Raw genomic sequence first — 14,541 nt, 5'->3', positions numbered from 1 at the left:
CCTTGCGATAGAGTGTTTCTCCGCATGCAGTCGTCTATACGATGGTCCGGTTTCCGCGTTTGCATTCATTTCCTACATTAGCTATAAAGATAGAACATTGAACGCATAATTAACGCAAAATAATGGGTTAGCTGAGATTCGCCATGCTGATCGACACACTCTTTTTCTCATGAATTCCTAGCACGATCGGCGTAATTTCTGCCTAACAATCTTCATAATTCTAAGTAAGAGGACTAAGATGGCATGCATTTCTGCATGTCATCAGCAAACTTCAATCTCGACTCAACAAAGCTATTTCGGAGGATTTGGAGCTAATTCAAGCCAAATGACACCAAAATATCACTTAACAAGAAGATCTATGATGAACTACCACTTTGCCCCTCAAAAGGAACAATTCAACACTCTTCAGTAATGCTTGCAGCGTCGCGACGCTCCTTACAACACTAAGCCTGACGCTAGCACGACACTTGAAGACAGAATGCATCTATTTGCTACAAAACAGGGCAGCGTCGCAATGCTTGACCCAGGGACGTAACATTCCAAATATTCAGGAATAGTCCTTGCGAGTGTGCACCTTGCACAACCAAGTGTCAGCACAGCGTTGTAGCGTTAGCCCAACACTTCTTGAATTTTCTACGATTTAGCATTGCAATGCTGGCCTTGGCGTCGCGATGTTATGCCTGCTGATATAAATTTTTTTTGTTTCATTTTAGCGAGAGAGGGAAAAAAACTTAACTCTTAGAGTGACTTCGAATTTACAAAGCTATTCTTGTAAATTTTGGAGAGATTCAATCAATTTGTATTCAATCATTGTACCAACTGTCAATGGATTGCTTGAAGAATTTCATCATCCATGAGTAGATAATCCTTTTTCTTGGGGAATTATGTAGATTGGTACTTTCTCTAGACTTTTCCTTGAAATTTCTTTCATGTAATTACTTTATTTTGGATGTTCTTGCTAAGATTTAGAATAAAATTGATTAAGAATGAATTGATAACCCAAGATTAATCAATGTTTCAATGCAAAAATTACATAGCTCTATAACAAATTTGTAATTAGGGTTGCAAGAATTAGTAGTCTTGATAGAAAATGTGGACTTCTTTTCCTCTTTTCTTTAAAGAACCTATTAATTCAAAACATTCATGCAATCAATCTTGAATTTTCAGTCTTTTGATTTCAAGATTTGGAATAGTTAAGAAAACCCATGAGTTTAATGCAATTTAGAGATTAATTGTGAAATGTCTTTAGGAATCAATCAAGACCTAGATTAGGGTTAATTGTCAAATTAGCTAATTAGCATATTAGGAATTTATTCTTAATGAACTATTGAATAATCTAATTGCATGCTTTTTTGTTAATTCAATTATAGAATTGTCTAGTTTACATAAAATCCTCAAGATTTCATTTTCAATTGAATCTTATCTCATAATCTCTCTTACTTCTCTCATTACCAAATTTTCTATATCAATTCTTGCTTTTTCACTTAGTTAGTTTCTAGTTCCTTAAAACAAACAACCCCCTCCCCTCCCGCCCGTTTAATCTTTTACATTTTGGAATTCAATTAGTCTATTTTAGGCCAATTAATAGAGGATCTCTTGGGATCGACCTCTTACTCCACTATTACTACACGCTAGTTTTAGTTGTAGTTAGAACATTATAAATTTCATTTCTTTTGTGTAAGATAGAACTAATGACACCTATTTTAGACCAAACAAATTGGCGCCATTGTCGGGGAACCATACAATTGGCCTTTAAAAATACTTGAATTCCTTTCTTTTAGAAAAAGAAATAAAAAAAACTACAAAAAAATAGTTAGTTTCATTGAACTATCCTTTTGTGCATGACCCGCTCCTCTCGAAGTGTGCTTTGTGATTTTGTTGTAGATATCGATCGTGAGAATAGGAGAATACGAAAGGAAAGAATAAGAAGAGAAGAAGAAGAATTTGAATAATCGAGTCAAGAAGAGGAACCAATACAAATAAACATTATGGGTGAAGCAAGGGAGCAAACGTTAAGAGAGCTTGCCAAACCATATTACACTCAACAACCGTTATGTATAGTATATCCAGAGACTACAGTACCATTTGAATTGAAACTCAGTTTAGTTCATCTTTTATCGAATTTTCGAGGTAATCCAGGTGTGGACTCATACAAACACATGAAAGAATTCCATTTGGCATGTGACGGTATGCGTCCACATGTAGTAACGCAAGAACAACTTAATCTTAGGGTCTTCCCCTTCTCCTTGAAGGATGTGACCAAGAATTGGTTGTACTACTTATCGGTCGGATCGATCACCACGTGGAATGGTCTTAAGAAAAAGTTTTTAGAAATATTTTTCTCTGCATCTAAGGCTAATAATATTAGAAAAGAAATATATGGTATAAAGCAATTGTAGGAGAGTCCTTATATGAGTATTGGAAAGGTATAAGCAACTTTATGCTTTCTTTCCCCATCATCAAATTTCTGACCAATACCTTATTCAGTATTTCTACTCAGGATTGCTTTCATCTGACAGGAGCAACATTGATGCAGCAGTCGGTGGAGCTTTAGCTGACAAAACGCTCACTGAAGCTAGCCAACTAATATCAACCATGGCAGAGAATTCATAGAATTTTGGATCAAGGACTCTAAATATGATATTGTTCAAGCTAAAGAGGTTAGTGAGTTGAGAACTCGAGTATCTAATCTAGTTTTCCTTTTCACTCAGGTTGCTCAAGGAGGACTTCTCCAAATAAAAACATGTGGAGTGGTTGGACATGCTTCCAAAGCTTGCCCACAAGGTCAACCTCAAGTTAATGCAATAGAAGGTTTCCAAATGAAGTACGACCCCCATGGGTAAACTTATAACCAAGGGTGGCGAGATCACCCAAATTTCAAGTGGGGATCTCAAGGGCAATTTGAGAATCGAAACCAACCTTCTTCAAGCTCCTCAAGTATGTCTCTCGAGGATGTAGTTAAATCTCTTGCTGGCCATTCGTTAAAATTTCAACAGGAACTCCATAATTTGCAAAGGACAACATACAACTTTAACAAGATACAAAATATTTTCAACAAGAAAGTAGACAATGCTTCTCAAACTTGGGCACACATATCACACAACTTGAAACTATGGTAAGAAAGCTTGAGAGTAAATCATCAGGAAAGCTCCTGCTCAACCGGAGCATGTAAATGTAAGCGCAATCATTCTAAGAAGCGATAAGGAAATTCCTTCTTCTTCCAAAGTACCTAGCCCAGTTCAACCACCCAAGAAACCTGAAAAGGTAATTGATCATGATAACAAGATAAATGAATATGAGGAATCCTCCATCTTCCCAGAGGTAATTAACTACTCTCCCCCTAATATAGAGCCATATGTACCTAAGGCCCCCTTCCCTAGTAGACTAGCTGAGCCTAAAGAAGAAAAAACCAATTTAGAACTAATTGAAATGTTTAAAAAGGTACAGATCAATATCCCTTTACTTAATGCAATACAAAAAATTCCTAGATATGAAAAATTCTTAAAAGACTTATGTACTAAGAAAAGAAAAGAGAAAGAAGATGAAAGAGTAATTGTTAGAAAAAAACGTATCTGCTTTGTTAAAAAAGGACATGCCTCAGAAATGTAGAGACCCTGGAATGTCTACTCTACCTTGTAAGATAGGAGATAGAATTATCACTCATGCCATGCTAGACCTAGGTGCATCAATAAATGTCATGCCTTTTCATGTCTATGAATATCTTAAATTGACCTACAAAAAATGAATATTTGCATACAACTAGCGGATAGGTCATATATTCAACCCCTAGGCATAGTAGAAGATGTTTTCTTGAGAGTAGGAGAATTAATCTTTCCCATTGATTTTTACATTTTAAAATTAGATGAACCATACTCTACTTCTTCCTCTAATATCCTACTTGGCAGACCCTTCATGAAAACTACAAAAACTATAATTGATGTAGATAAAGGGTCTTTGTCAGTAGAATTTGATGGAGAGGTAAAATCCTTCAACATTTATGACGCCATGAGATTTCCGGAGGAATATTATTCTCTTTTCTTCATAGGCACATATGATGAAATTGATTACATTATTGATTCCATGTTATACTAAAGTTCTCATTGTTTGGTAACCCCTTCCATTCATTATGGTCTTGATTTGATTACTCATAATTCTTCTCATGTATCTCTTAACTTTTGTGACCATGATAATTCAAATAAAAAGCATGTTTCTAATTCTTCACTTCAAATTTGTGAAAAAAATGAATCTTCTTCAAAAGATGATAATGATAATTCTTTCAACAACAAATTTTACCAAAATGTAAATACTTCAAAAGAAGATTCAAATTTTCAAAACAAAATTTGTATAAATGAAAAAACTTCAATTGATAATTCAAATTCAAAATTTATTTGTAGTAACAAAAACAAAAGCAAAGCTTCTAATCTTTACTCTGTTTTCAAAACGCATGTAAAAGGGATTGAGAGCAGGGCTCTCCCTTCTCCAAAGAAGAGCAAGAACTTGGGAAGTTGTTTCAAAACCTAGAAAAATTGAAAATTTGATGTTCCCTAAAAAAATTCTTCAAGGTGAACAGGCACAAACTCAAAATCTACAATGAAGGATATGTAAAACAAGTCCAAATGGGCTTGCGTTTAGCTAATCCCTCATATACTTGACACCCCTCTTCACCAATGTCGAGCAAACAACGCTAAAAATTTGCAACAAGACAAAATTTTCTCTTTCTTTCTTTTGATTTTCATTTTTTTCTTTTCTAATTTTTCATTTTTTTTTTACTTTCTTCTTATTTTAGTGTTTCAAATAAATAGAATAATTGATTCTTCTTTTTTTCTTTGTAGGTGTTTTACTCAATAAAAAGAAGAAAAAAAGAGCTCTCAAATTAAAAAAAAGAGAACAAAAGAAAGGAAATTCTCTCTCAAGCAAATAAACAATCAACAACAAAACCAGGGAAGTTTCTTTCTACAACCCTTCTCTTTTGTTTCTTGAATTTTTTTTTCTTATTCTAAACATTGAGGACAATGTTCCACTTTTATTTGGGGGTGGATAAACATTGCATGTTTTTTGTATTCTTTTAGTATTCTTTGATTACCTTTAAAAATGAGCCTCACTGAAAATTTTTGCATGTTTGGAACCCTTAAGCATTTGAGCTCAGATTAATAGATTGTTGATTACTTTGATTGATTACATAGATTTTGTGATTCTGTTTTGACATATCTGAAAAAATTTAAGGCTCTAATTCATCATGATAGTATGATTTTGATTCTTTGAAAAAAAAAAACATGTCTATTGAATTCTTTATTCTTCAAAAGACCATTTTTTCCTTGAATTCAATAAATTCATGTTTGCACATTCCATATCATTTGTTTTTACTCAATCTCTTGATTCTTATTGATGAAATTTTGATGATACACTCTTTCTAGTAAGGATACAAACAAAATTTTAGACCTTTTAAATTTTTCAAACAAAATTTTGAAATTCATCTTTCAAAAGAAACTTTCTTTTCCTTTTAACTTCATAAAAAATCGAATTCTTAGACTTTTAGATTTATTTAGAATCTTTAAACTCTTAGAAATGTCACATCTACTCAATTTTATTTGTTACCTCAATAGGACAAACTTTGGTCTAAGAACAACCATCTTATTTTAGAGGCAAGTCTAGACATAGAGGAATAAAAAGAGGCTTGGTGTATTAAAAAAAATTGCTAGCACAAAAAAAATAATAAAGAAAATTTGCTAAATTAACATAACCTTTAGTAACGAGTGTGTGTGTGCATGGGTAGAGGTGAAAAGAGCTACCTTCATCGTGTTTTTGTTGGGGCCCGCGAGAAAAGAGTGATAGGTTCCCAACGATGCGAGTGTGAAAGCTATCCCTCTAAGTAAAAGAAATGCCAATTACATTTTGTATGTGTGAGTTTAAAAAGGCACCACTATATTAAAATTGCCTCTCTCCAATGCAAGTTAGGTATATCATAGACCAATAACAGGGCTAGTGTAGAGCGAAGAGGAATTGAAAGTTAGATGTCTCCTTTCTATTAGTTTAGGCCTTTAAGTAAACTAAAACTAGGTAGTCTTTTCTTTTATGATTTTGCAAGAAAAAACCTTTTCTTTTCAAAATAAGCTTCAACCTTTTGTTAGCAAAACTTTGAATTTCTAAATACTTGCTTATATCCTCACTTCCTTGATATTGGGAAGAGAGATGAGAATCAATTCATTGTGTAAAACACTTGAATGTATTGACCATTTGAATGTGAAGATGAAAATGTGCCAACTTGAATTTGTCAATTTTGAATAAAAGAATGAAACTTTGAATAAACAATGAACAATTCATTTTTGCTCGAATATATGCATATTTCTAGTTTAGACTTGTTCGAGACGACCAAGAGCTAAGTTGGGGGTATTTTGTTAGGTCTTGTAAAATACTATCTTTTCTATGATAAAACCCTAAATTCTATCGTAATTGTTTGATTAAAATGTCTATTTTTGTAGGTAAACTCCAATCCCGACTCAAAAAAGCTATTTCGAAATATTTGGAGCTAATTCAAGCCAAATGACACCAAAAGATCACTTAACAAGAAGATCCATGATGAACTACCACTTTGCCCCTCAAGAGGAACAATTCAACACTCTTCAACAATGCTTGCAGCATCAAACGCTCCTTACAACATTGAGCCTGACGCTAGCTTTATTCTTGAAAACAGAATGCATCTATTTGCTGCAAAATAGGGCAGCGTCGCAACAGTTGACCCAAGGTCGCAATGCTCTGAATATTCATGGAATAATGCGTGTGCGCTCGCGCCTTGCGCAACCGAGCGTCAGCATCGTTGCAATGTTAGCCCAATGCTTCTTGGCTTTTCTACGATGTAGCATTGCAGTGCTGGCCTTGACATCGCGATGCTATGCCTACTAATATAAATTTTATTGTTTCATTTTCAGCGAGAAAGGGAAAAAAACTTGAACTTTTAGAGAGAGACTTCGAATTTACGAAGCTATTCTTGTAAATTTTGGAGAGATTCAATTAATTTGTATTCAATCCTTGTACCAATTATGCAACTATCAATGGATTGCTTGAAGAATTTCATCATCCATGAGTAGGTAATCCTTTTTCTTGGGGAATTACATAGATTGGCACTTTCTTGAGACTTTTCTTTGAAATTTCTTTCATGTAATTACTTTTTTTTTTTAATGTTCTTGCTAAGATTTAGAATAAAATTGACTAAGAATGAATTAACAACTCAAGATTAATCAATTTTTGTATGCAAAAATTACATAGTTCTATAACAAATTTGTAATTAGGGTTGCTAGAATTAGTAGTCTTGATAGAAAATGTGGACTTTTTTTCCTCTTTTCTTTAAAGAACCTAGTAATTCAGAATATTCATGCAATCAATCTTGAACTTTCTGTCTTTTGATTTCAAGATTTTGAATAGATAAGAAAACCCATGATTTTAATGCAATTTAGGGATTAATTATGAAATTTCTTTAGGAAGCAATTAAGACCTAGATTAGGATTAATTGTCAAATTAGCTAATTAGGGCATTAGGAATTTATTCTTAATGAACTATTGAATAATCTAATTACATAATTCTTTGTTAAGTCAATGATAGAATTGCCTAGTTTACATAAAATCCCCAAGATTTCATTTTCAATTGAATCTTATCTCATAATCTCTCTTACTTCTCTCATTACCAAATTTCATATATCAATTATTGCTTTTTCACTTAGTTAGTTTCTAGTTCCTTAAAACAAACAACCACTCCCCCCCTCCCCCCATCAGTTTAATCTTTTGCATTTTTGAATTCAATTAGTCTATTTTAGGCCAATTAATAAAAGTTCCCTTGGGATCGACCTCTTACTCCACTATTGCTAAGTGCTAGTTTTAGTTGTAGTTAGAGCATTATAAATTTCATTTGTTTTGGGTAAGATAGAACTAATGACACCTATTTTAGACCAAACAACTACCATTCTGCCTCGATCAAACGTCGCCAATCAGATGTCCATGCCTACAAGTTGTGATTTAACATGGATTACATGAGCCAAATGTATCTTTCACGTTGGGTAGTCTGGTCGCATGTCCCTTGCATTGGCCTTGTCTGCAACAATTAGTGAATTTTTTTTATTCCTACATTAAAGTGCATTACTAATGCAATTTTTCACTTAAGAAGATACTTTTGCATGAGTTTATCACATATATACAATTTCATGCGTTACTAATGCGGGATTTTAAATCTATATGGCATACATAATGCACAAACATGGTTAATTGAATTAAAAATACATTCACAATGCATAAATAATTAAAATCACTAAAATTGGACTGGTTTTGGCATCTATGCAAGAAAATAATTAAATTATTACAATAATAATTAAAAATAACCCTGAACCACTTCGGGATCTTCAAAATAGCTCGAACCGACTTAAAAAGCATTGAATCGGGCAAAATTTGTTTAAAGTGGGTAGAAGTGAATTCCATCTTGCACCCTATGTCCCCAGCTATCTACCCGGTCTTACCCCTAAAATGGGAGGCTTATTGAGCTGGCGCTGTTAAGCCAACCTTCACCTATACAAACCTAAGGATAATCCCGAATAAACAGGAGTTCGTAGTTAGCTTGGGATTCAGGTTATAGGTCATCGTTGTGAAATATTCAGTCTTGAACAGTAAACAGCATTACAAAGTAAGAGTGACTTATTTTGTGGTCTGATCTTGTGCAAACTCATTGCAAGGACACCCTCACTCATCATGTCATCACATGTACGAATTAGGATCACTTCGTTTGTAGCACTTTACAACTCCTTGTAACAACTATAGAGTGGGTCGCATCCAATAGTGTTACTAGAATAAGGCACCCAACCATATTCATATACTATAAACTATTTTGACTATTTACTCGAACCTGATCCACATTTATATCTCCACATAAATTTTAAGTACTCATGTAATAGTTATGGATCTTTTAGTTTATTGGATTTATTTCTAAAACAAAATAAGCTATTCATATATTCAATAACAACTTATTGAATTTTCAGAATAAGTTTATTGTTTATGAGTCACGAGTTTTAGGACATAAAACCCAACAAACTTCCACTTAGACTAAAACTTCAGTGGTAACATATATATAATACTAAGTTTCTAAGTTTTACAGAGAAACACAATAAACTAGGGCATCATATACTCATGGTTTGCCTTTAGGTATCATATACGCATGGGTTTTTCTCATACTTGCCCTAGGTTATATACCTTGTAGTCCTAGTCTTACTAGGAGATTCTCAAACACTGTAGTCTAGAGAATCGCTGTAAACATGTTAGTATACAATGGACTTCTTATTAAACTATATAGGGAATGCATCTTATTTTCACAACTCTTGTTTCTCAATAATGGCTAGGAAGTCATACATTCATCCCACTACATCGAGGTACCCTCAACTCTTTGAGTAAAATGGGTCTGATCTGCTTAAACAACTTTTGTTATAGTATCAGTTTTAATCAATGGCCTAGAAATCTCGAACTTTCTATATTCCTTACTTTGATCCAATTGAAGTATTATGGATTTATTTTACCTAACAAGTTTTACACTTTGAACCTTTCAAGTGTTCTCCTATAATTTAGGCTAAATAACTATTTGCCTTTATTGTTAGCTAGCCATTTTTAAATATCTAAATATTTGCAAATGGCTTTTAACTAGGTTGGTTCTAAAAGAAGTTGTTTTACAGTAGAATAAATAAAACTTTTGCTAATGAACATTTCATTTATAACAAAAAAGTTTATACAATATGTTCTTTACAAAAAGATAAAATAACTTTCATAACAAAAATAAACAAGTTTATCTTCTGGTAGCAACTGCAACATCTCCCACTGGTCATTTTGAGATATGCTTCTATATTCACAATCTGGAGTACTATCTCACAGTAAGCAACCCTCAAGACTAGTTTCCCTGTTTTGCTTTCTCTACTCTTTTCTCTGCAAGGTATTGTGGGCAGTTTCTCTTCCAGTGCCCTTCTTCACTGCAGTGGAAACATTTTCCTTTATCTGCAGCATTTGCCTTGCCTTTTCTACTAGTAGAATTCTTTTTTTCCTTTACCTTTGTTCTTCTTTACTATAATACTTTTATTCTATGAAAAAGAAGCAATATCAGGCTTCTTAGATGAGATCCTCTTTTCTTAGCAGTAGTAACATTTACTTCTGTAGTCCTTTAGCCCTCATCATGGTCTAGTAAGCTGATGATGAAAAATTAGCCGTCAATGACTTGATGACTAAAATTAGTGGGACGCAATATGCGATGCATGTCTTAGGTTATGCATTGATTATCGTGCGTCGATGGTCATGCGTTAGACTTACAATATGCGTTAACAAATGTACGTGATGACCATGCGTTCCTGTCACAAGTTTTCTTACGCTCACGCCTAGTATAACGCAAACGCAAGTTTCTCGGGTGATCTGAGGTCGAACTCAGAAACTTGTAACTAAATACTATGCGGTAATGTGTATGCGGCGGTTGAATAAAAGAATGATGGAGGGGTATAAGCTACAAACTACTCCTACTCCTAACTAACAGACAACGTAATGAGAAGTATGAATGAGAGGTAGAGACACGACAACTATTGACGCGTAGTAAATGAATGGAAAATAGATAAAATGTGAGGATGTCTTCATCGCAACCCTTAAGAGTGACCACAGAGGCAACCTCAGCCAACACAAGCTATGTGATCATGCTACACACACTTATGCCTAAATCTAGGACGTATGCGATGTGTATGTGAAATGTTGAGAGGCCTTATTCCTAAGTCTCTATTCCTGCTCATGTGCTCTCACACATAAACAAGATGACCGCATACCGCCACCGTATCCTACTTCTTGGACACATGCAATATCCTCTTCGTAGGGTGCATACGTTGTGTAATAGCAAACGGAGCTTATTCCTAAGTTCCCCATTTTTGCTTATGTGTTCCAATCCGCTCTCTCGAGTCTTAGATTTGGTTTTTAGACTACTCTCTCAAGTATGCCTAAATGATTAATGATGCGCTCATAAGACAAGGTAACCGCATGAACTTGGTTGCCATAAGATTATTTCTATCTCTAGTGAATACTTGCTTACATTGCTTAATGCAACCAATCACTTACACTCCCGGGCAGTTAGTTGTTGCTGACATTACTCATAGACAAGCGTTGCGTCTGCCTATAGATAGGCATTGCTACAGCTTCACACTAAGTAAATAAGGTTTTCTCACACACTCGCACAACGCACACCTCTCGGTAGTTTGCTACATGCTTCATATCTCTAGTCTGCATGACTAAGTATGCGATACTCTAGCAATCTCACTAAGTGATGCAATGAAAGTTAAAGATGCTAAGTAAAGAAAGATGGAGATGGACTCAAAGGAAACACAGAAATGCATTGAACACATAATGTATTAATTTCTTAATCCAAAATGTAATACAATACAATATAAGAAAAGAAGAGAAAATGAAAGAACCAGTTGGAAGCAATGTCTTGCTTCCAGCAGATGTGTGTCAAGGTTGTCGGTGGTGCCATGGATGCGGTGGAGCCGACTCTCTCAAGATCTAACTTCAGCGAATGCTCCGGTCATCGCTCAAAATGGATGAAGGAGATGAAGAACTCTCAAGCTTTCTTCTCACGTGTTAGTCTGGATCACAAGGATCCACCCGAAGGTAGGGAACCTTGGGTGAAAACCTTGGATCCTTTGCAATTCTACTCAATGGCCTCTATTTATAGAGCTTGATCACCGATAGCATTAATGGACCTGCTCTGATTCTGATACTCGCGGCGCGTTAGTCCTTTTCTGAATCTCTGCTTCTAATGGCGTGGTAGGTGAAATGTCAACATCATCTTTTTATTTTCCCGAGATATGCGTTGATGCTTCCATTCCACCAACCTTGTATTCATCCCTCTATTATGGTTATCATCGTGTAGTCGCAATCTTGAAATGGCTGCATTCGCTTGATTACCGCAACTTCTACACGATGACCGCAATCACTTGACGATTGCAACTCCTATGCGATGGATGAATGCATTTGATTACCGCAACACCTATAAGTTGATTGTATGCGTTCGCCTTTTGATGTAGGGTTTCTCTACATGCGGTCGTCTATGCGATAGCCCGGCTTCCGTGTTTGCGTCCACTTCCTGCGTTAGCTAAAAAAATAGACAATTGAACCCATAATAATGCATAATAGTGGGTTAGCTAAGATTCTTCATGTTGAACGATGCAAACTTATTTTCTTATGAATTCCTAACATAATTGACGCATATTATGCTTAACAGTCCTCATAATTCTAAATAAAAGGCCTAAGATGACTTGCCTTTCTGCATGTCATCTGATAACGGGTAGAAATGCACGTTATCATAGTGCTAAGTTCTTAAATAATGTTGGATTGCATTGATGAAATATGTTAAATTGCATCCATTAAGCATAAATTCTATAATATTGCGGTCGCATGCATTCAGCGCATTAGAACTATCGATTTTTGTATTTTTGTGCAGAATATGCATTAACGCAGTGCAAAGATTGCGATCATAGGAATTCATGGGTCGAGCGCAACTTCACCACAAGGCTTTGCATTGATCGTGCTCGTAAACATTCGCCGAGAAGGATCGCCGCAACTTGGTCAGGGCAACATGGTGGGCGCATCTGGGTGAAAGGCTAATTAAGAGCGATGGGACAGAAACTGATGATAGTCGAATCCAAATTAAGTTGATAGTTGACAACAGTCATAAAGTACATTCAGCATTATCGGTAACAATCATTCGGTGCGTCAATCAAAAAGTAAAGTTGTCCCATCAATCAAGAGAGAGAAGCCGCCTTTCACCATGGATGCTCTATAAATATCAAGTGCATTCTTCAGAAAAGGGGTTCACTATTTTTACAACTAGTTGCTTCTGTTCATAATTTCCTTTCCATTTTAAGGCAGAGCAAAAGAAGAGTGGTGGCGTCGGAGATCGCTCAGGGCAACTCAAAAGAGAAACTTGGGGCGTAAGAGCAAAGAGCGGGCCAACTCTCGCGAGAGCGAGATTATCTTTAGAGCACGAGCAGAAACAGTGTAAATGCTTGGCAGCAAGAAATTGCTACCAGGCTCTTTATTATACTTGCATTGTTATTTGTACTTCATCTTCATATCTATTCAATGGAAGTTTTATTTCTACATCTGCTCACTCTCTTAATACGCATGAGTAGCTAAACTAGTTGAATGGGTTGAGAAGAACTAAGATAACATGACCTAGGAAGTTCATTGCTTGCGATTGTCTTGTTTTATGTTGTGCAAAATACCCTTAAGAGTTACTCAAGAGAGAGTCTAAAGAAAGAACCTAATGTTTCGAGAGAGCTGAATCCACTTAAGCTTAGTTCACTAAGTCAACTGCCTATACCCCAGTTCCTTTCCCCGCCCGGGTATAGATTTTTCACTAGGTTAGAATCTGGACTCAAAAGAGCAAGATTAGGCTTGCATAAACAAGAGATAGGGACTTAGAGATAAGCTTTGTTTGTCAACTTGCATCGCATGCATCCTAGAGATGGGAATGATATTATGTGGTCGCATATTTGTGTGGACGTCATGTTGTCATCGCATAAATAGAAATAGAGGTTTATGTGTAAACCCTATAGACTTATTGCATATATCGCATGCATTCTAACCTTAGAAGCTGTGGTATTCACACCGAGAGGTGGTTTACTATTGTATGCATGTTGCATGATCGCAAGCATGAATGCATTTTAGGGAGTGTTAGCCGAAACCCTTCTCGACCCGTTCACCACATATTCATCGCATTTCCTGTTTACCAACTCTTTTCAAACTCCGCCGCATTTGTTATTTCTTTTTAATCAACACAATCAACAAACCAAATACTTTATTTATTTATTTACCCGGTTACCGCAAATTTTTCATCAAAATTACCAACGCAATCTATTTTCACAAGTCCCTGTGTTCGACCCTAGACTTACTAGGGAACTCAGAGAAATTTACACTTGAATTCCGCTGGGGAAACTTGAGTGCACAATGCAATTCCATGAATGCATATCATCCATATTTCCACTTCATAAATACGAGCATCAAGTTTTTGGCGCCGTTGCCAGGGACTTTGGCAAAATAGAGTGCTAACGGTAATTTTTCTGATTTCTTTGCAGACTCTCATCTAGCGAATTACGACCCGGAGATTGAGAGGACTTTTAGATGAAGATTAAGAGACCGTCAACAATAACAAGAAGGAACACCAAGAATGATGAAACAACCAGCAAAATGGGTCGCGAATGCGAATAATATGATGGTCAACCCCATCCTTCTAGCAAATGACCGCAATAGACCCATCCGGGACTATGCGTCACCTAACCTCTACGATTTCTCTCCAGAAATCATGAGGCCGGCGCTAGATGGATCGAGGTTTGAAATGAAGTCGGTAATGTTGCAGATGATTCAGGCTGCTGAGCAGTTTGGAGGAAGGCGTGGCGAAGACCCGCACGCCCACCTCTAGAGCTTCATTGAAATCTGCAACACTTTTGTGTTCTCGAATATCTCAACCGAGGAAGTTCGACTAACTCTGTTT

At 35.7% G+C, this 14,541-nt stretch overlaps 1 protein-coding gene across 1 annotated transcript in view; it reads left to right on the top strand.

The window, feature by feature from the left end:
• Positions 1–1,988: 1,988 nt before the first annotated feature.
• Positions 1,989–14,541, top strand: part of LOC120090616 (101 kDa malaria antigen-like) — a 50,470-nt gene continuing 37,917 nt past the window's right edge. Inside the window, exons 1-4 of the mRNA XM_039048334.1 lie at positions 1,989–2,130; positions 2,501–2,598; positions 2,712–2,839; positions 3,144–3,321. Coding sequence (XP_038904262.1) covers positions 1,989–2,130; positions 2,501–2,598; positions 2,712–2,839; positions 3,144–3,321 — 546 coding nt within the window. The remainder of the gene's footprint in view (positions 2,131–2,500; positions 2,599–2,711; positions 2,840–3,143; positions 3,322–14,541) is intronic.

Source organism: Benincasa hispida, chromosome 11, assembly GCF_009727055.1.
Source record: "Benincasa hispida cultivar B227 chromosome 11, ASM972705v1, whole genome shotgun sequence".
Classification (NCBI taxonomy): domain Eukaryota; kingdom Viridiplantae; phylum Streptophyta; class Magnoliopsida; order Cucurbitales; family Cucurbitaceae; genus Benincasa; species Benincasa hispida.
The sequence above is the reverse complement of the archived record's forward strand: the minus strand, read 5'-3'. Positions and strand labels throughout refer to the sequence as shown.